The sequence below is a fragment of the Magnolia sinica genome, chromosome 9 (genome assembly GCF_029962835.1).
Source record: "Magnolia sinica isolate HGM2019 chromosome 9, MsV1, whole genome shotgun sequence".
In the NCBI taxonomy this organism is placed as follows: Eukaryota; Viridiplantae; Streptophyta; class Magnoliopsida; order Magnoliales; family Magnoliaceae; genus Magnolia; species Magnolia sinica.
Window position 1 is genome coordinate 82,778,414 of NC_080581.1, and position 20,150 is coordinate 82,798,563.

At 41.8% G+C, this 20,150-nt stretch overlaps 1 protein-coding gene across 3 annotated transcripts in view; it reads left to right on the forward strand.

The window, feature by feature from the left end:
* LOC131255882 (GBF-interacting protein 1-like) overlaps positions 1-16,298 on the forward strand; it is a 54,443-nt gene extending 38,145 nt beyond the window's left edge. For all 3 annotated transcript variants that reach the window (XM_058256803.1, XM_058256801.1, XM_058256802.1), the window contains exon 10: positions 15,416-16,298. In XM_058256803.1, coding sequence (XP_058112786.1) covers positions 15,416-15,712 — 297 coding nt within the window. In that variant the 3' untranslated portion in view covers positions 15,713-16,298. The remainder of the gene's footprint in view (positions 1-15,415) is intronic.
* The last annotated feature ends 3,852 nt before the right edge of the window (positions 16,299-20,150 follow it).

A 20,150-nucleotide genomic window follows, 5' to 3' on the forward strand; every position in this document is an offset into this window, starting at 1 on the left:
TGTTGAGTTCCTATCCACCTTGTTCCATATACTAATATGACTTTTGTCTGACATCAAAGTGATTCAAAAGGCAGGTCTGACCATGAAGGTCACCTGGCAAAAGAATCAGGTTGATCCACCCCTCCGGTGGGTCCCATGCATTTGCTGAATCAGACCGTTGGCTGCTGGGTGGCCCACCTGTTGTTCGGATCAGCATAATTTTCCCAGGTATCTTCATGGTGGGGCCTACCTTTTAGATAGCTCGAATTTCATACACATGGCACTGTATCTTGTGACCATCCATTGAGGAATGTGTTAACACTCGTCTGGAAAAGATGCGTGATGTGTAACAAGACTAGACATGGCAAAAAGTAACTAATGCTTTAAAAGTCAGGGTTCTTTTTTCAACCTGGCTGGAATGCCAATCTAGTCATGGTTTATGTAACAACTTAGACATGGATCTAAGCTGGTCTCAAACTTGAGTATGAGGTTTATGTAACTTAGATATGGATGTTTTTTTTTGAAAGATAACGATTTATATATTAAGAAGGAGAAAAAGTACAAAAAACAGGAGAGAAGATCCGCTGAGATAGCAGAAACTCCTAAACTCCTAGAAAAAGCAAATCAGAATCCTTAAAGGCATCAACATTAATGGCCCATTCAATCACCAAGCGTTTAGCTTTGGAAGCTACAACCTCGGCAGGATGTGAACAATTCCCAAAACATCTATCATTTCTTTCTTCCCAAACGGAACACCAAATAGCAAGGACAACCATTCTCCAATCTGAGTCCTTTTTTTTTTTTCCCCTATTCTGATGCCATGCCACGCTTTGAGAAGAAGATCCGCCGAGCCTGAAATACACCAGTTGATTGTGAGTATTTGGACTTAGACATGGATGTTAGCCGGTCTTGAACTCGAGTATGGGTTTGAGACATGGAAACCTGACTTGTTGACACACTGTATAATGATATGGAAGGGTATGAATGTATCAAGGTGTGTTTGGTCTGACGTTTTCTTTTTCACCCAAAAGAGTTAATAGTCTGAGAATTTGGGATGTTTGGTCTTACCAATGCGTCTGTGGAAACCTCAAGCAACATGGTTCTTTTCCAATTGGGTATCCTATCCGATTCAAGTGTATTCAGATAAGACAACTATGTTATAATTCAAGTAAATGTTACAATAAATGTACTTGAAGTCAACTAAGGAATTACACTAGTATAAATTGTTCATACCAGAATTTCTCTAGTTTTAGAAAGTTCCCGATTTCTGTATTGACTCGGAGGATCAGTTGTAAAAAAAAAAAAAAACCAATCAAAGCCTGTGGATCCGATCTGTGGAACCGAACTTAGAACCGTGAGTTTACAATATATTTTAGTTGTATATTTGACTCATGATTTATGGTTTACAATGCACCCTTTGCTTGTTTTCATAAATGTATTTTTTCACACCATATACAATATCTAAACCATTCAAGTGGATCACAACACGAATGGACATGGGCTAAATTATAAAATAGAACATGCAATTGGGCTGGATTATAAAAAGCCCAGAACCGTGGAACCGATCCGGAATCGAACCGGTTTTCACAGTCTGGTTCTGGTTCGGTTCTAGGGTGCTAACGGTCCGGTTCTGAAAATCCTGGAACCGTAAGGAACGTTTCAGTTCCGGTTTCACCCCAGAACCGGACCGAACCGAACCGAACCGTGTGCACCCCTAATAATGGCTGGAGACTATACATTGTTCTTTGAAAAGCCCTAGTGTGATGTGTACCAAAGGTTATCCATCATCCACCTGGCCAATTTCTACTACAAAACAAACACATTGTTGCGTTGGCCCAATCCCCAAGCCTTGCATGTGGGTTGATTTGGAATGGAGCTTTAGTCAGGAACCTCATTAGTGGTCTAGGGTCTGATACTCATTGCTGTCAAATGGTCCTAACTATCCAACGTGTGACTTTTATCCAATAAACTTGAGTACTTGTTTATTTTCCTCATCACTTTTAACCGTCCATGTGTTTGACATAAGAACGTGACTAAGAGAATCCTATTACCATGAATTTTGGCCTTTAGATACTCCATGTGGTTGGTTATCGAATTAAACCCATTTTCAATGTATATGTTAGATATGAGACCATGGCTAACCAAAGTCCATGAGAAGTACAATTTATATGGGCACTTCAAAAGAAATATAGTGTTAACTTTAAGTATATGCTCTTTACTTGAATTGTTGCTCATTAGCGCTAATATGGTATTGAATCTCGTGTACAGTGAAAATTGTTAACCTTTTATCTGCATCTTTTTTTTTTTAAAATTGAATTTTTTAGTAGAAAATGATCTAGTGAGCTGTGGGTGTGGATGCCTTGCCATGCACATAGATGCATTTGGACTTGGTATCTTTCACATCACCTATCTGGTTTGTCCATTAGATCTATAGACTTTTTTTTTTCTTCTTTCATTAGTGTGCGAAAACTACAAAAATCGATCAGTCCTAAACACCATGGCTGGATCTATCTTCTATGAATGACCCTGTCCATCAATATCTGCAAACCATCAACTGGACAATTTGGGTCATCTGATTTGTATGATTTTTTAAGGCAACCTATGAAGAGTGGGATTGGATGTGATGGATGGTCCAAATAGGCGATGTGGATGCCAATGAGTCCAAATGCAACTTATTGCACGGTAAGGTTCTGAAACACTCAACCAGTAGATCATTACATTGGTAAACACCACCACCCCCCCCCCCCCCCCCCCAAAGGCATATTTGTAAATAATCCCGCCCTTTTCATTATTATATAACCACTCTCCATTTACCGTTAGGGTTATTAATTTGGAAGTAACCATGGTTAGGTTAAAGTCTAAAAAGGATTGTCTATCCCTTGCCTACAAGCATAACTCTCTCTCTATGAAAGTTGTTGCCCATCTCTTTATCCATCTCCACCTTTTGTTTGCAAGAACCCTAATTTCTCATTAGCTAGGTCTCACTGCACATTCCCTGGATTAAAAAGTAGCCCAGCACATATACAAATGTTTTGTTAGGAGATGGGCAAACTAGGCTCACACGGGTTGCATACCCCACTTTATTTGTCAAAGGATTTCCGTCTGGATGGTACCCCCTCAACGTTGAAAGGATATTTGGCAGGGCGGGGCCGGTCATGGATGTAGTCATGCCCCGGGATCGGAATACCGGTGCTTACCGAGGATTTGCGCTTGTTCGTATGTCTTCCGAGGCGGAGCTCGCAAGAACAGTAACAATGTTGCATGGTGTTCGGTTCGCGGGCTGTCCCCCCCCCCTCTGGTTTATCAGCCTAAGCCTGTCCTTCCCTCTCCACCTAATCCACTTCCCCCTCCATCTCCTCCCCCTCCACCGCCTCCCCCTAACTTTGCGAATCCTTCCTTTAAGGAGGTTCTCTTGATCCAGCACCAACCGCAGACTTTCCCTCCTCGTCTCACAACCTCCTCTCCCAGTCATGCCCTTACCCCTACACTTCCTCTCCCAGTCCCGCCCCTTCCACCTCTAAGTTGGGTGTCCCCATTATCATCGATTCAATGCATTTTCACAGAGCCAAGGAAGATTTAAAGGATTTGGTTGTGCTGGTCTGCAAAGAAGGAGCATCGATCTCTCGGGTTAAGGGACTGGTTAGCAGAGACTACGGGATTCCACCCAGGGAATTACAAGCTTAAACCGTTGGGATATAATGAGCTTTGGCTCAAGGTATGTCTTGGGATCAGTTCAGAAATGGGCGATTATGGCCGCTCACCTGCACTTTGGAGGTCCAGTGGCCACAATTATGAGATGGGAAGAATTCTCGATATTCGGCATGGAATGTGTTTGGTTCCAAGTATGGGGAATTCCATTAGAATTATGGTTTGACGAGTTCTTCATCGCAGTGGCCGATTATCTGGGTTCATATGTTGAACTGGATGCAAAGACGAAGCTCGGAGAGGAAGTTGGTGTGATTAGAATCAGAGTCAAAAGAAAGAAAGGTTCGGATTCGCCTTTGTTGGTGAAGGTCATGGTGGAAGATCGCTACTTCGATTTCCTGGTGATTAAGGAGGCACGGGATGATCCGCTCCCTCATTGTGGCGATCTGTGGAGAATCCGCGAAGGCCCATCGCCGGAGCAGACAATGGCTTCCCAGTCTCCGCGGCAAGAACGCACTCAGATCCCATACTCCTGCGGAGCACCATCCATGCAGCCTGACAACGCCTTCTCTGTCAGCAGAAGCTACGACTCGGCGGTCGCCCCAGTCACGACACGTGGAGCTGATCAGACACTTCAGCTGCCTACTCCAGTCCCTCGTCTGGTGAGCGAGCTGATGGGATTGTATACTGCGACGCGTGGCACGCTTCATATTACCCATAAGTCCTTCAACTCCTGTCGAGCCGATAATCCCGCAGTCCCTTCGGTAAGACCGCCGGTCCCTCCCAGGAACCAGCCTTTTACCTAGAAGACTCCCTCTCTGTCGTCAGGGGTATTGATGATATCTCCGAATTCGAGACGTAGTAAGGGACGCGTGGCGCATTCAAGGAGAGCAAGAGAAGGACGCGTGGAATTTGGGGAGAGTGCCAACCCAGCTGCATTGCTGAATGAACGACTCTACGAGGGACACATGGAGGGTGACACGGAGGACTTTCGGAAGAATCAGGGACAGATGGCGATCCCCCAGATTACTATCCCCCTGCCGCTTATTACGTCAGGCGGGTCCAACCCGGATGTAGACTCGAATGTCGACTCTGTTTCAGCCGTCCAAACTTCCCTGCTTTTACCCTTACCACTCCCCTCCCCTTCCTGCTTTACCCCATTGTCCCCTTATGATTTGAGTCTATTTTTGGGTTCTGATCGTCTCTCGGACTCTCGTCCTAGGTCCATTTGCAGCTTGTTTGAGACCCAATCCCGGACTTCTTCACTTCTTTCTCCTTCTGCCTCCCCCCCGTCCGGCAACGCACTGGACATGGGTCCGATCACCCTCTTTCAACACAGTATGTCTTCCAAGCTTTTCATGCCGGAGCCGTTACAAATGATAGCCAATTCTCTGAGTGCTCCTTCGACTTCCGAAACCAATAGATCGGATCTGTTGGCCAAGATACAGAAGAAAAGGTGGATCCGTGAGGCGATTGGTAAGGTGGGACGATCTCTAGGCTTATTGTTCGGGGATAGATTGGAAGACTATCTCGCCTTATTTCAATGCATTGAAGACAGAGGCAGACCAACAGAGAAGCGAACAACGTCAGCAAAACAGTTAGTCAAGATCTCATCCTCTCGTGAATTGCAATGGCTGGAAGCTAGCCCCGGGTTCATCGTAGCTGCAGTCTCTAAATCCAGGAGACAGGGCAATCGAGGAAGTGTAGTGAATCCATGAAGATTATCTCTTGGAATGTGAGGGGGGTTGGCTCTAAGCACAAAAGGAGCCTCATCAAGGCAACAATTAGTAGTAAAAGTCCTGATGTCCTGTGTATTCAGGAAACTAAGGTTTCCATATTCAAAGATTATCCCTTGGCTTCCTTATGGAAGGCCAATGACGCGAAGTGGCTTACGGTAGATGCAGTGGGGAGTTCGGGTGGTATTCTTGTCGCTTGGAAATCTTCCAAATGGGATCTTATCTCTTCTTCTTCGGGCAACTTTTCTTTGACAGTTACTCTTCAAGATAAGTTTTCTTCCACTCAATGCCTTTTGTCGGTCATTTATGGTCCTAACACACGAAGGCCAATGACGCGAAGTGGCTTACGGTAGACGCAGTGGGGAGTTCGGGTGGTATTCTCGTCGCTTGGAAATCTTCCAAATGGGATCTTATCTCCTCTTCTTTGGGCAACTTTTCTTTGACAGTTACTCTTCAAGATAGGTTTTCTTCCACTCAATGTCTTTTGTCGGTCATTTATGGTCCTAACAATCCATCGCTTTTGGAAGCCTTCTGGGATGAACTGTCGTAGGCTAGGCAATCCTTCCCAGGACCTTCGTGTGTGGTGGGGGACTTTAATGTCACGTGCCTTCAGGAGGATCATTCCAGAGTCAGAAGACCTTCTGCTGGTATAGCTCAATTCTCCAATTGGATTCAGCAAGAGCAGCTGATTGACTTGCCGCTTCTGGGGTCGCGATTTACTTCGACCAATGGTCGGGCGTCCCCTATCCAATCCCGCTTGGATAGATTCCTCGTCTCTCCGGAATGGCTCGAGACTTTTCCAATTGTCAAACAAATCGCCATGCCGAGAACCACTTCTGATCATTGTCCTATTATGTTAACCATTGATGAAGTTAACTGGGGCCCGAAACCCTTCCGTTTCAACTCCTCTTAGCTTCGCTCCGAAGGGCTTCGTCAGCAGATCACCGTCTGGTGGTCTTCTTTTCAGGTGAAGGGTTTTGTGGGCCACAAGCTTCTTTGTAAACTCAGGCTTCTCAAGGAGAAGTTGAAGGAATGGCGTAAGGAGGAATCTCAGAAGAGGGAGGCTGAAATTGAAGATCTTCTGAGCGAGCTTCAGCGCATTGACATCAATTCTGAAGACTTTCCGATGTTGAAAGAGGTCTTGACCAAGCGCATTTCCATTATCCAAGTCCTGTCTAACAAAGCTTTGGAAGAAGAAGCGACATGGAGGATTAAATCTAGAGCCAAATGGATTGCTGAAGGGGATAAAAACACTAAATTTTTCCACCAAATGGCCAATATGCATTCTTGGGCTAAGGCTATTCTTAGTATTTTTGATCAAGGCAACAGAATTGAGGACCGAAAGGAGATTGAAGATCTTGCGATCTCTCACTTTAAACACCTCCTCTCTTTTGATAACTAGGTGAGGCCGACTCTAGATAACATTTCCTTCAGCAAGTTGCAGACTGAGGATGCTAATTTATTGGAAGCTCAATTCACGGAAGAGGAGGCAAAGGCAGCAGTGGATGCTATGGGAGGGGATAACTCTCCAGGTCCTGATGGATTCCCGATTAGCTTTTATCACGCATTATGGGATGTTGTTCGGCAGGACGTTCTTTAGTTTCTTCATGAATGCCACACAAGAGGCAGACTGTTGAAAGGTCTGGGAGCCACTTTCATCTCTCTTATTCCTAAAATGGCGGGTGCCTCCTCTTTTGCCCAGTTTCGGCCGATCAGTCTCATAGGGAGCCCCCAAAATTTTATCCGTTCGTTTATCTAAAGTCATTGGAAGTCTCATTTCCAACACTCAGAATGCCTTCATCAGAGGTAGGCAGATCACGGATGGTGCTCTCATAGCCAATGAAGTTCTGCACACCTATCATAAGTCGTAGCTTAAAGCTATTTTCTGCAAACTTGATATTGTCAAGGCCTATGATCACGTGGACTGGGAGTTCCTTTCCTATATGTGGAGTCGGATGGGCTTCGGGGTCAAGTGGAGAAGCTGGATCGCTGCTTGCATCGGATTGTCACACTTCTCCATTATTTTAAATGGATCGCCTTTTGGTTTCTTCCATAGCTCCAGAGGATTGCGCCAGGGGGATCCTCTTTCCCCTTTTCTTTTTCTGATAGTGGGTGAGGCTCTATCCCAAATGTTAAAAAATGGCTAGGATCAAGGCCTCTTTCATGGCATTAAGATGCGTGGTATATCTGATCATCTTACACTTATTCAGTTCGCTGATGATACTCTTATATTCTCTGAAGCCTCAGATGTGAATATCGAGCACCTCCTCATCGCTCTTCACCGTTTCGAAGCGATCTCGAGCTTAAGGATCAATCTGAACAAATCGAAGCTTCTTGGTATTGATGTACTGCAGAAGACCATACAGAATTTTGCCTCCACGCTTGGTTGCCGCATTGAGTCTTTTCCTTTGTATTTCGTTGGCCTTCCTCTCTCTGTGGGTCCCCCGTCGAAGAGCATGTGGGAGAGGGTTACCAGTAAATTTCAAAAGTACCTGGCATCCTGGAAATGCAAGTATCTTTCTTTGGGTGGTCGATTGACGCTAATCAAAGCAGCCCTCTCCAGTCTCCCCCTCTATTTCATGTCGTTATTTCAATGTCCGGGGTCGGTGCTCAAGATCATGGAAAAATCTCGAAGGGAGTTCCTATCGTTTAGTAAAGAGAATCAGCTTAAATTTCATTTGCTTGAGTGGTCTCAAGTGTGCGAAGGATTCACTGAGGGCAGCGCGAATGTTAAGATCCTGAAGCTTATGAATTCCGCTCTGTTGGGCAAATGGGCTTGGCGATTCGCTTCGGAAAAAGATGCTTTGTGGAATTTGATAGTTAAAGGCAAATACGGTGCATCTCATGGGAATTGGTGGCCTAAAGACAGTTCATATTACAAGGCGTCCCACATCTGGAAAGGCATACTTAAGACCAAAAATCCCGTCATAGCTAATAGTCGGTATGTGTTGGGAAATGGTTCCGCTACTCGATTCTGGGAGGATCTTTGGCTTGGAGAACAACCTCTCAAATTCACTTTCCCGCGGATTTACCGTCTCTCTCCTGACAATCACATCCTCATCCGCAGATGTGGTTTCTCCTCCTCTACTCAATTTGCTTGGTCGATTGATGCTGATCAAAGCTGCACGATTACATTTCCAATTCCAAGATCATCCCCTCTCAGCCTGACAGTATTGAGTGGATGCTTGACAAGTCAGCGACGTTCTCAGTCAGATCTCTATATGCCGCTCTTTACTCTGCGGGCAGGCCTCTGTGCGATGCGACTCCTTTTATCTGGAAATTTCACGTTCCTCCTAAGTTCAGATGTTTCAGGTGGTTAGCAGCAAGGAATATGATTCTAACTATTGACAATCTGGTTAAGCGTGGCATGCAGATAGTTAACATTTGCCTGTACTGCATGTGTTAGGCGGAATCGGTGAACCATTTGCTGGTTCACTGCTCCTTTACTTCTTCCATCTTCTCTCATTTTTGCGATCTCTTTTCCCTATCCTGGTGTGCCCCGGAGTCCGCTGCGGAATTGTTAGTAGCGTGGAACGCGGTCAAGCTTTGAAAAAGCAAATTGAAGATCTGGCGTATGTCTATTCTGGCGATTTGGTGGGCGGTTTGGATGGAAAGAAATGACCGCTGCTTCAAGGACAGATCGTCTTCTGCTAAAGCGGTGGGGGCTAGGGCTAAAAAGATGATTTTAGAATGGGCTGTCAATGTTAAGGATTTGAACAATGTGGATTTTTCTTTTTTAGGTAGTTAGGGGCTTTCTGCTATCTCAAGCAGTTCGGCGCCTTTTGTTTCTTTTGCTTTTCTTGTTTTCGTTTTTTTTTTTTTTTTTCCTGATTAATGAATTTCAGTTTCGTTGCTTTTTTTTTTTTAAAAAAAAAACTAGGCTCACACGGTGTGTGGACTGGCCTGCAATTTTGGGCTAAGGATTACATATGGTGGGAAACCTGATAAATGGCCGAATTTCACTAGTGACATGATGGCACTAGTGACATGATGGAATGTAGCAAGTTAGTACACATGAATCCCTGCTGTTTCGTGACATGCATGTTGGTGCGACTCGGTTATTAAGCCAATGACATCTCGATGCCCGAATTGCAAAAAACTGTATACCCACGATCAATGTTTTCAATATCAATGATATCGGCCGATATATCCCATGATATATCTTGTTTCCCACCCGTGCGATACAAAACGCACAGGTATTGCCGATATATCCCACATGTTCGATCCGGTAAGCATTTTCAATTTCCTATCCCTTTTTTTTTTTTGTTGAAATTATGTTAAATCAGTGTCAAATGGTTACAAATCCATTGGCTCTTCATGTTTTGGATGAAAAATCATGGAGTTGGAGCTTTGATTTCAATATTCATTGCTTTTTCATGTTTTTTTTTTTTCGAAAATTTCCTTCAACCAATTGTCAATTGAGATTAATTTCAAAGTATCCAGGAGTATTTGATGAAATGATTATCATATACACTCTAATTTTGAAATTTGAGTGTAGATGGTCCGTTTTGATAAAAAATTGAAAATTTTCCAATTTCTCCCAAATCGTTTGCAATGTTGCACTCCAAACATGAAATCAAGCATGCATGAGGGCTAATCTACTTATTTGTTAAGACCTCGTCAATTTTAATGAAAAAATTAATAAAAAATATTAAATTATTATTATTTTTTTCGAAATTTCCCCTCAACCAGCTGTCAATTGAGACTAATTACGAAGTATTTAGGAGTTTTTGATGAAATGGTCATCACATATACCCTAAATGTTACGTATTCAATTTGAATGTAGTTGCATTAGTTCATTCAGACAACGCATAGCTTAGGACCCCATACAAAGGAAACCTATTATGTGCACTTCTTTTTTGAGATGTTATGATTTAAAAGTGTGTAAAGGTCTTTTTTAATAATCCTTAAGTGTCATTGAAAAATTCAATCATTTCCCCAATGTTTCCCCATGTTTCCCAAAAAGTGTGATAAATTATCCGATGTAAACAATATATCCCGTGTGATAACTGATACATATCTATATCCGAAGGCTGCAATACATAACACTATATTGGTATTTCGAACACTGCCTACGAGAATGGAGTAGCGAGGGAAAGAACTTGTTGATATCAACCCTGGTCTCTTTCAAAAACTTTCAGAAAACTCACACACTGAAATATATTCAAATGACTAACTCCACCACCATCCCCTTTTGTAGATCTTGAATGAATCTTTAATTGAAATCCCCCCAACTACGAGAATCAATTGTAATTTATTACGAACCAATGTAATATTCCTCAATGTGGTAAAAGCTTAATAAAAAGCAAAATTGGAAGGTGATTATATTTCTAAAATCAACCCATATATGTAATCATATCAAGTACACCCTCATCACATTTTTAAATCAGTCTCTCATCTCTCCCCAAAACAGTAAACTATAATAATTGATTTAGGCCCTCAAATTTGTAAATGATCAGCCCAAAAATCAGCACATGTTGGGCTTATGGTGGGCTATGGGCCATACAATGGGGCCAAGTGGGTTGGGCCCTGCTTTGGGCGTAATTGGGTTGTGCGCCTACATTATTCCCCTCGGGTCGGAAAGAAGTCGAATCCAACGAGTTGGACGCTTCATACAAGTATTAGAGGTTCGGATTCAAGTTTTTCAATTTATCGCCTATGATTGATGTGCATTCAAAATAGGGCTTGTTTTTCCATTTCACCAAGTATTGCCTGTCTTGGCTTCGTCGAGTGTTAGTAGTCTTCATTCGCAACACTTGTTCAACTTCTTCATTTTTTTTCCTTTGGGAGTTGTTTATCCATATTGATGATGGCTTCATTTTGCACGTCAGATGCCTCACCATGATACTTGAATAAGTCTACCACATTGAAAGTTGGTGAAATATTTAAGTCATCTGGCAACTCAATTTCATTGGCATTGTTACCCAACTTCCTCGTGACTCGGTATGGACCAATCTTATCAGACTTGAGTTTATTCTAAGTTTCCCTTGGAAACTTTTCTTTGCGGAGATAGACCATAACTAAGTCATCTTCGTTATATATCTTCTCACGCTGATGTTTGTTCATAGCTTCCTGATACCTAGTGTTTATGTCTTCAATCTTCTTCTTTATTTAAGTTTGCAAGTCTTGGACATGCTTGACGAAAGCATCAACATCTTCGCCCACTTGATCATGTATTGGTGATGGTACTAAGTCAAGTACATGATGTGGACTTCTCCCATTTACAATCTCTAATGGAGATTTTCCAGTAGTATGATTTATGAAGTTGTTGTAGGCAAACTCGGCTTGATATAAAGCCAAGTCCCACTGAGATACGTTGTTGCTTACGATACTCCTCAAGACATTACCAAGGCTCCTATTGACTGCCTCGATTTAGCTATTTGTTTGAGGATGATATGCGCTAGAGAATTGAAGGTTAGTCTCCAAGCCTCCAGAAAGTGTGCCAGAAGTGGCCCGCAAACTTTGAATCACGGTTCGAAGAATTGTCTTTAGTGCCCCGTGAAGTCGCACAATTTCTTTGAAAAATATGTTGGTAATATGTGTAGCGTCCATCGTCCTTTTGCATGGAATGAAGTGGGGCATCTTCAAAAAATGGTCCACCACAACGAAAATCGAATATGCTTCCCTTTGAGGCTTAGGAAGACCAAGAATCAAGTTCACAGAAATATCCATCCAAGGCACCACTAGAACGAGAAGTGGCATATAAAGGTTGCTATTTTGGACATGACCTTTGGAAACTTGGCATCGTAGCAATATTGTGTTGCGAACCATTCAACGTCACGCCACATACGGTGCTAGTAGTATTTTTCTTTCACCATGGCCGATGCTTTATCCCTTCTAAAGTGTCCACCCAGTCCTCCATGTAACTTAAATATGATCTTCTCTCACATCGATCCTTTTGGAATGCATATGCGAGAACCCTTGAATAAATATCCATTGTGTGAGATGAATTCACACTTTGAATCTTGGCAATCTACGCACCTATTGAGTACTTTGCCAAAAATGGGGTCCTCTTTGTATTGTTCCTTTAGTGCCTTGAATCCAACTACCTCCATGATGAGAGTTCCTAGTAGAACCACCCTTCTACTCAAAGCATCTGCCGCTTTGTTCCGTCTTCCAGCTTTATAATGCGAAAGGAAGGTGTATTCTTGTAGGAAAGCCTTCCACGTCGCATGACAATAACTCAGCTTCTTTTGGGAGTAGAGATATCTCAACGCCTCATGGTCTGAGTATAGAATGAACTCCCGATGAATCAAGTAATGTCTCCAATGTCGTAATGCTTGAACCACTGCATAGAATTTGAGATTATAAGTGGAGTAGTTCTTCCGTGCATCATTAAGCTTTTTGCTAAAGAAAGCGATCGGCTTTCCTTCCTGACTCAACATTGCACCAATGCCAACATTTGAAGTGTTGCTTTTCACTTCAAAGACTATTGAATTCCGGAAATACAAGAACCGGAGCTTTTGTTATCTTCTTTTTCATGGCACCAAATCTTCAATCTGCTTAGTGAAAACTACCTAAGGTTGGTTGGACTTTCTCTGGTGAAGGATATCACTATTGCACGATGTTGTTCGGTTTCCAGGCCGGGAGCTGTGTGGTCTCCACCTTGTAGAAGGAACTTGTCGGATGCGTAGGTGGATGATTTTACCCAACTTCTACCTCTGCTCCATAACATGACCCTCCCCTAGTGAGAGGGATGCAATGGCATGGCGAAAGGAAAAGTCTACAATTTTCTCGCTCTTCTCATTCTTTGAGATGATAGCTCTTCTTCAGCCAGTGCGTTTGGTAGCCACACTGCCTTAGTGTGGCATTACGGTGCCCCACCTAAGGTTGTGGCCTTTACTTGGCTGGTTGGAAGAAACAGGGTTCTCAGGATTGACAACTTGTTGAAGAGGTTGATGACCATTATTAACGTTTGTAACCTGTGCCTTCAAGATGAGGAAACGATGAATCATTTGTTCATTCACCGTCCCTTCGCCAAAGTGATATGGCAAGGTTTCTTTGATCTGTTGACATTGATTGGGTGGTACCGGTAATATAGAGGGGTTTTTTCCCTTCTGTGGCACAGGGATGGAGCCGGGAAGGAAGGGAGATAAGTGGAGACTGGCACTTTTTGCCTGTCTTTTAGCCCTTTGGGGCGAGCGGAACAATCATTGTTTTAGGAATTTGAGCGGCTTGGCCTTAAAGGCCTATAGGAAGGCGGAATCTAATATGATAGAGTAGGCTTCCAGAAGTTGGAATGTAGTATAGTGCTTTGGTTTGGTCTTGGTCTTTTGTATAGTTTGCAGGTCATTCTTGGGTCTCAGGCTTGCATAGTCATTGCTGGGCCTAGGCTTGGTGGTGTTTGTTCTTTGTTCTGTAGCCTTTGACTTTCTTTCTTTAATAATATCTCATTACACTTCCAGGAAAAAAAAGTTGCTTGAGCTATTCTAGAATTCCACTCATGGTCCAGGGATGTTGCCTCGATGTGGATTTATGAATCACTGTAGAAAGAACGCAATGATTGCAAGAGCCTAGGTCTCCAATCAATGGACTTATTTCTCAGCTATGTTCATTCTCTTTTAGCTTCCTTTTGAAGGTTGTATATTTGACAGAGTGGAAAGTCTGCTAAGTCTGGTTTCTCTACCACATACCATTTGCAGTCTGGCCTGCCAGATTGGACAGTTGGACCAGTGTGGGTTCCCGGCCACATGTACAACTTCTGAGTGCTTGTGTACAAGCGTCATCCATTCTCTGCCAGAATAACAAGCCTCTCCTTTCGAAGATGTTTTTTCCCCCCTTTGTTTTTTAGAGCAAAATTTTTGTAAAAAACCCACAAAGCGAAGAAAAAACAACCCCATGTTACCCGGAGTAGTGAAAAGATCACCGGGCACACACTACCTGGAGGTAGCGAAAAGATCTGCTTCTGAAGAGAACGTGAGGTTTAGTTCCTTTGTTGCATGATCCTTCTAAGTAGGTGCTGATCCCACATTGAATCACTTTTGCGCTTCCGCTTTTTAGCCGTTTATACTTGGTCTTCAAAAGATGCTTCCACACTCCTGCACCCGAATCTTTTGCTGCTTTGCTTCACTCGTCATGCAAACTATATATGGTTCACATGCCCTTTTATACAGCCGTAAGGGGGGGTTTTGCTGAGGAACCGTAAAGGGGTTGCAAATACTGGAAAGGGAGGTTTATATATATATATATATATATATATATATATATATATATATATATATATATCACACACACACAACATAACTAAAAGGGAGGGGGTTAGATGCAATGCTCTAAAATTTTTAAATAGTTGTACCCAAATAGTTGGGGCAAGACTTTGATGATGATAATGATTAGGAAATATTTAATGATTTTTTGAAGGTATATAGCTTTTATAGGAAATACTTGAAATCTATATATCATATCGTATTTCCAGATTTTTCATTTTTTATTATTTTATTACAAGGGGGCAACTTCTACAATTCTTGATTGATTAGGGTGCAAATGGGTAGGATTGAGCAGGGTCCTGGACCTGACCCATTTTATATCAGGTTGGAATTCTGGATCTAGACCACCCATTAAAATTTGGGTCGGCTGGGCCGATTCCAAGTCAAGAAAGCCGAGTCTAGGTATTCCTGACTCATTTATATCAGCAGAACATTGTCCTATGCAATCTTAGATAAACTTGAGAAGAAGTTAAGAACAAATCCCAGTATAAATGGTCTTGAATAAGCCATCCTCAAAGTAGATAAAAAAGACAAACATCCATGAACAATATGTAATAGTCAAAACACGTAAGAGAAGATTTAATGAAACTGAGTATTCAGGTGCATTGTGTTGATATTCTTTGTAAGACCTCTTTGTTTTTTTATTTTTTATTTTTATTTTTAAAGTACAACGGTATATTTTCTTTTTCTTTTTCTTTTTTTGGGTTGTAATATCACAAGGGGAGGATGTTTGTAGCTAAACAATGGGTTGGTTGTTCCTGTAATATGCTAATGCCACCATCCCATTTTGTATCACTCTAGAAAACAGACAGTTCCGCAGATAACGATCATGACCCTATTTTGATGCAGAGCGAAGGTTCGGCTGTCTGGATCCCTGCCCCAGGCCGTGACATTTCCAGCTTGCAAGCAAGCTCTTTCTACAACCTCCCTCCTCAGGGGCAGCACATGGCCTATGCTCCCACCCAAGCAGGCCACGGTGCCTTTGCTGGAATCTACCACCCTGCCCAGACAGTGGCGGCTGCAACAGTCCACCCGCTGCTGCAACAGCCCCAGACCATGGCTGGAGCCGTCGAGATGGTGGGCCAACCTGCCGGCGTCTACCAGCAGCCGCAGCGTGCACAGATTGGCTGGGCCAATAATTACTGAAAGGAACTTATTGGGGTACCGCCATGGAACAGGAAACATACGGCAGATTCACCAGGAGGCCAGCCAAGAAGAACAAGACACCGTCGGTCTGATCTGAGAGTGTAAATATATATTACATAAATGGTGGCCGAAGAAAAAAAACAACAGGAGAAAAATAAAAAGACAGAAAAAAAAGGAAGTCGTCGGTAGGTTCGCATTTTGGAACTTCAGATTTGCTTTTGGGTGGGAGGTCGAAAAAGGGTGAAATTCACCTAGTACTGATATTGACCATTTTTAAGCATAGTTGAAGAAGTTAATGTGCAGGTCCTTTTCCTTGTGCTATGCTGTTTTTTTCTCCCCCTTTTATCTCTCCTTGTTCTTCTTTTTCTTTTTAGTTTTTTGAATTACCGTGTGTGTGTTTCTTCTTCTTTTTTTTTTTCTGTGTTGGGAGGTGTTAGGAACTTTTTGAAGGTAAGATATAAGGTTGGTGGGGTTTTTCATTCATTTCCACTTGTCTTGCCTGTAAAGTAAATTTTGATAGTAAGGGAAATGTATTTGCACTGTTGTAATCAGTATATGAGGATTAGGATTTCATTCCTTCTTCGTCTTCCTTCTTTTTTCTCTCAACTGACGGTGGAGCATACTTTTACCTTCTTTTTCCTCTCGACTGATGGTCAAAGGCATGTCTTCTCCTTCTTAAATGTCTGTTTGGACAGCCTCAAAATTGCAATTTAATTGCCAAATTGTAATTTTTCGTATTTCGAATTTGGGGTGGTTTTCGTTTAGATTTTGGGATTATCTTAAATATTGGCAGGTTGACAGTACTAACATGACAATACGGATGCAAGTTGTCAAGATCAGAGATTGTTTTGGTGGTCCCACAGGGACCTCTATGCCCGTTTTGGACATCCGAGCTGTTGATCAGGTGGGGACCATGTTTTGGATGGTCAGCCCAAAATTCAGTCTGTTCATTGTTTCAGAATGTGTGTTGACAAGATTGAATTTAGGTATTCAGCGCATGGGCCGTTCGGCTGATGGACCCCTTTAACTTAGATCTTTCATGGGCTCCGTTGTGTTGCTCAAGGAAATGTTATTGCGCAATTGTAAATCTCCCAAAGCATGTAAACAAGTGATAAACATGTTTGGCTAAGGGCCTGTTTGGTAAAACTTATTTTCTGTATTTATCACTGAAACATGTTATTTTTAGTAATTTTCTTAATTCAGACTGTCTTTTAAATCTAAAATCTCAAGTGCTTAATTCAAATTCTCACTGAAAAGATTTGGGTATTTTTTTAAGCTTGCAATATTGTTTCAAGTATTTATTTTTATAGAAGTAATGTTTATATGGCAAAGATCTTTACTCATGATGTATGTGATATATCCTCCCCGCATACCTATTTTTGGATCATATCAGGGTGTGAGCCAAAAAATTGAGGTCGACCTAAAGCGCAAATGGACCACACCACATAAAGTCGTGGGGATAGGATAATGATGCCCACCATGATATTTATTTGCCAAAAAATAATCTGTTCATAAGGTCGCTAGATGAAGGCAAAACAAAAGTTTGAAGTTAATCCATAACTCGTGGCCCCCAAGAAGTTTTCAATATGGTAAAGTTCAAACCCCACTGTTTTCTATGGTAGCGTTCAAATCCCACTGTTTTCTATGGTGTTGTCCAATTGAGCTTAAGACCTGTATGTATTTATTTATTTTTATCTCATGACCTAGAATGTTCTGAAAAACATGGAAGAACGGTGTGGAGCTAGCATATACGTCATGGCGGGGAGCTATAGCGGATTGAGATCGCCTTTGATGCCTCCAGTAGCAAGGTGGTTAGTGGATGGTTCTCTGTGGGCTTCATCATAATGTATGTGATTTATCCATGCCGTCTATTCATTTTTGGATAATTATTTTAGGACATGAGCCCAAAAATGAGGCAGATTCAATTCTCAGGTGGACCACAACACTGGGGAAAATGGGTGATTGAACACCTACCGTTAAAAACTTCCTAGGCCCACTATAATGTTTATTTTCCATCCCATCCTTCGATTAGGTCACACATATCTGGATGAATGAAAAACACTAATATTAGTTTAATCCAAAACTTGTGTAGCACCAAATGAGTTTTTAATGGTGAAGGCTGAATTACTGTAGTTTCGTGTGGTGTGGTCCACCTGAGATTAGGATCTGCCTCATATTGGGCTCATTTTCCAAAATAAGATGGAAAATTGGCTGAACAGTCTAAATTTCTCATAGACATTAAGGTGGGCCATCTCGTTTTTTTCCGATGGCCAAAGACGCATATACGGATTGCATCAAGATGGGATGGCATATATAGGTGATGTGGGTTTGGATACGGTGGTGAGATTCATCCCAATGATGTGCTTGTTTATCTACGCCGTTCATCTATTTTTTCAGATTATTTTAAGGCATGAGACAAGATAAGAGGTTGATCAAAATCACAAGTGAACCGCGGCAAACGAAAAGTGCTGATTGAATGGCCACCGTTAAAAACTTCCTAGGGCTCACTATAATATCTATTTTCCATCCAACCTGTTGAGTAGGTCACACAGCAATGGACAAAGGAAAAGCACAAACATCAGCTTGATCCAAAAACTTTTGTGGCCCTGGGAGGTTTTTAATGGTGGGTGCTCAATTACCTCTGTTTCCCATTTCCCATGGTGTGTTTCTCCCAAGGCGTCTCATTTTTGGGTTAATGCCCAAAAATAAGCTGGGAAAATGGTTGGGCCATCTTATGTTTTTTGGATGGCCGAGGAATGGCATACACACCTAGGTTAGGTTACATGGATGATACATTCTGGTGTTCTATTGGCCCCACCATAATAAATGTGTTTTATCCATGCTGTTAATTCATTTTGTTAATTTTTTTAAAATCATGAGACAAGAAAAGAGGCCAAGTCAAATACCAAGTGACTACAACACAAGGAAAAATAACAATTTAAGTCATACATGGGATATTGTGATTGCCTGACTTGACAATTGTTGAATGATAGATGATAAAAATGGGATATTGTGATTGCCTGATCTGACAATTGTTGAATGATAGATGATAAAAAATTGGTAGCACAGTGAACCAATCATGTAAAATATTTGATATTTGTGGTTCATTTATTTGACGGGACATGAATAATTTTTTCAAAGCAAAGTATCTTTTTAAGTTACCGAATAAAAAGCATGCTGTAGGTGAGACCCTAGAGATGAATGACCCAATATCCACTAGTGTGTCGTGTATATTAGTGCACTGATTTATGTACTTTATTTATCAATCACGTGACTTTTGGTGTCATGTAGTCGGTTGAGTCCTTAGAAGTTGAAGACCGAAGACACAAGTGGATGTCATTAATGAGCAAAAAATAGGTAAATGCGATGCCTCGGTGACCTTAACCCTTGACTCAAAATAACCTAAACATATAGATGACATTAAACATAATAGCTAAACCTTTTATTGATCATTTCTTGAGACATATGAGCCTAAATTGATCATCCTTAGATTGACTTTAGAAGTCCCGTGTTATTGAAAAAATTGCACAATTTCAGCAACTTTTGGTCCCACCAAATCCACATTCGGTCTAACTGAAATGGTTAAAACATGATATCGGGTTGGGATAGAATTCTGGGTATTTCAGTTGTAACCAAGTGCCACCTTCGGTCTCACCGAAAATCACTTTCGATGCGATCGAAGACTACTTTGCGACTGAAAGTGCCAAAGTTTGCCCGACAGTTTTCCTGTCTAATTCAGTGCGACCGAAACTAAATTCGGTGTGACTGGAGATTAGTCGTTTCCGTTGATTTTATGACCGTTGGAATTTGATTTTTTTATAAATTGGATCTAGATTTTAGGTGTTTGGATGAGTTTTGGTGCAGTAGAAGTAGGTGATTCCGTGATCATATCCCTCATCTCAAGTTTTTAAACCAATGAGTTATAAGTCATATTCAATTCCTTAAGATTAACACTCTAATGAGCATTCTAACTTCCTCCTAAAAGATATGCTTGAACTCAACAATTTCTAAAGATTAGACCTAAGCATATTGGTATTTGTCTAAATCCTCTAGAAGATCCATCTAGGTGAATCCCCTAAGAATTATAACTTCTCATTAGTTGTAAGAGATTCTACCCAACCTCTTATTACCTTGGTTATTAAATGCAAGCTGTTTGATCTTGGTTCTAAAGCACCGACAACGTATTAACATCATGATCGATGGAGCAATTGAGAAATAGATTCAAACACTTGATAGCTTTGAAGAAGTGACTCAAGTATGACGTATCAAAATGGGCTCAATCAGACAAGTTGTCAATTGTAAGAGTTTAGGTACGCTCATTTATTTGGTAGGATTGAGTATAGAATTTGAATTGTCAACCTCAACTAAGTTCTTGTGCAGTACCTAAATCAAGTCCTTGTCTAGGCCACTGGACATGGATGTGTATATGTTAGTTTAC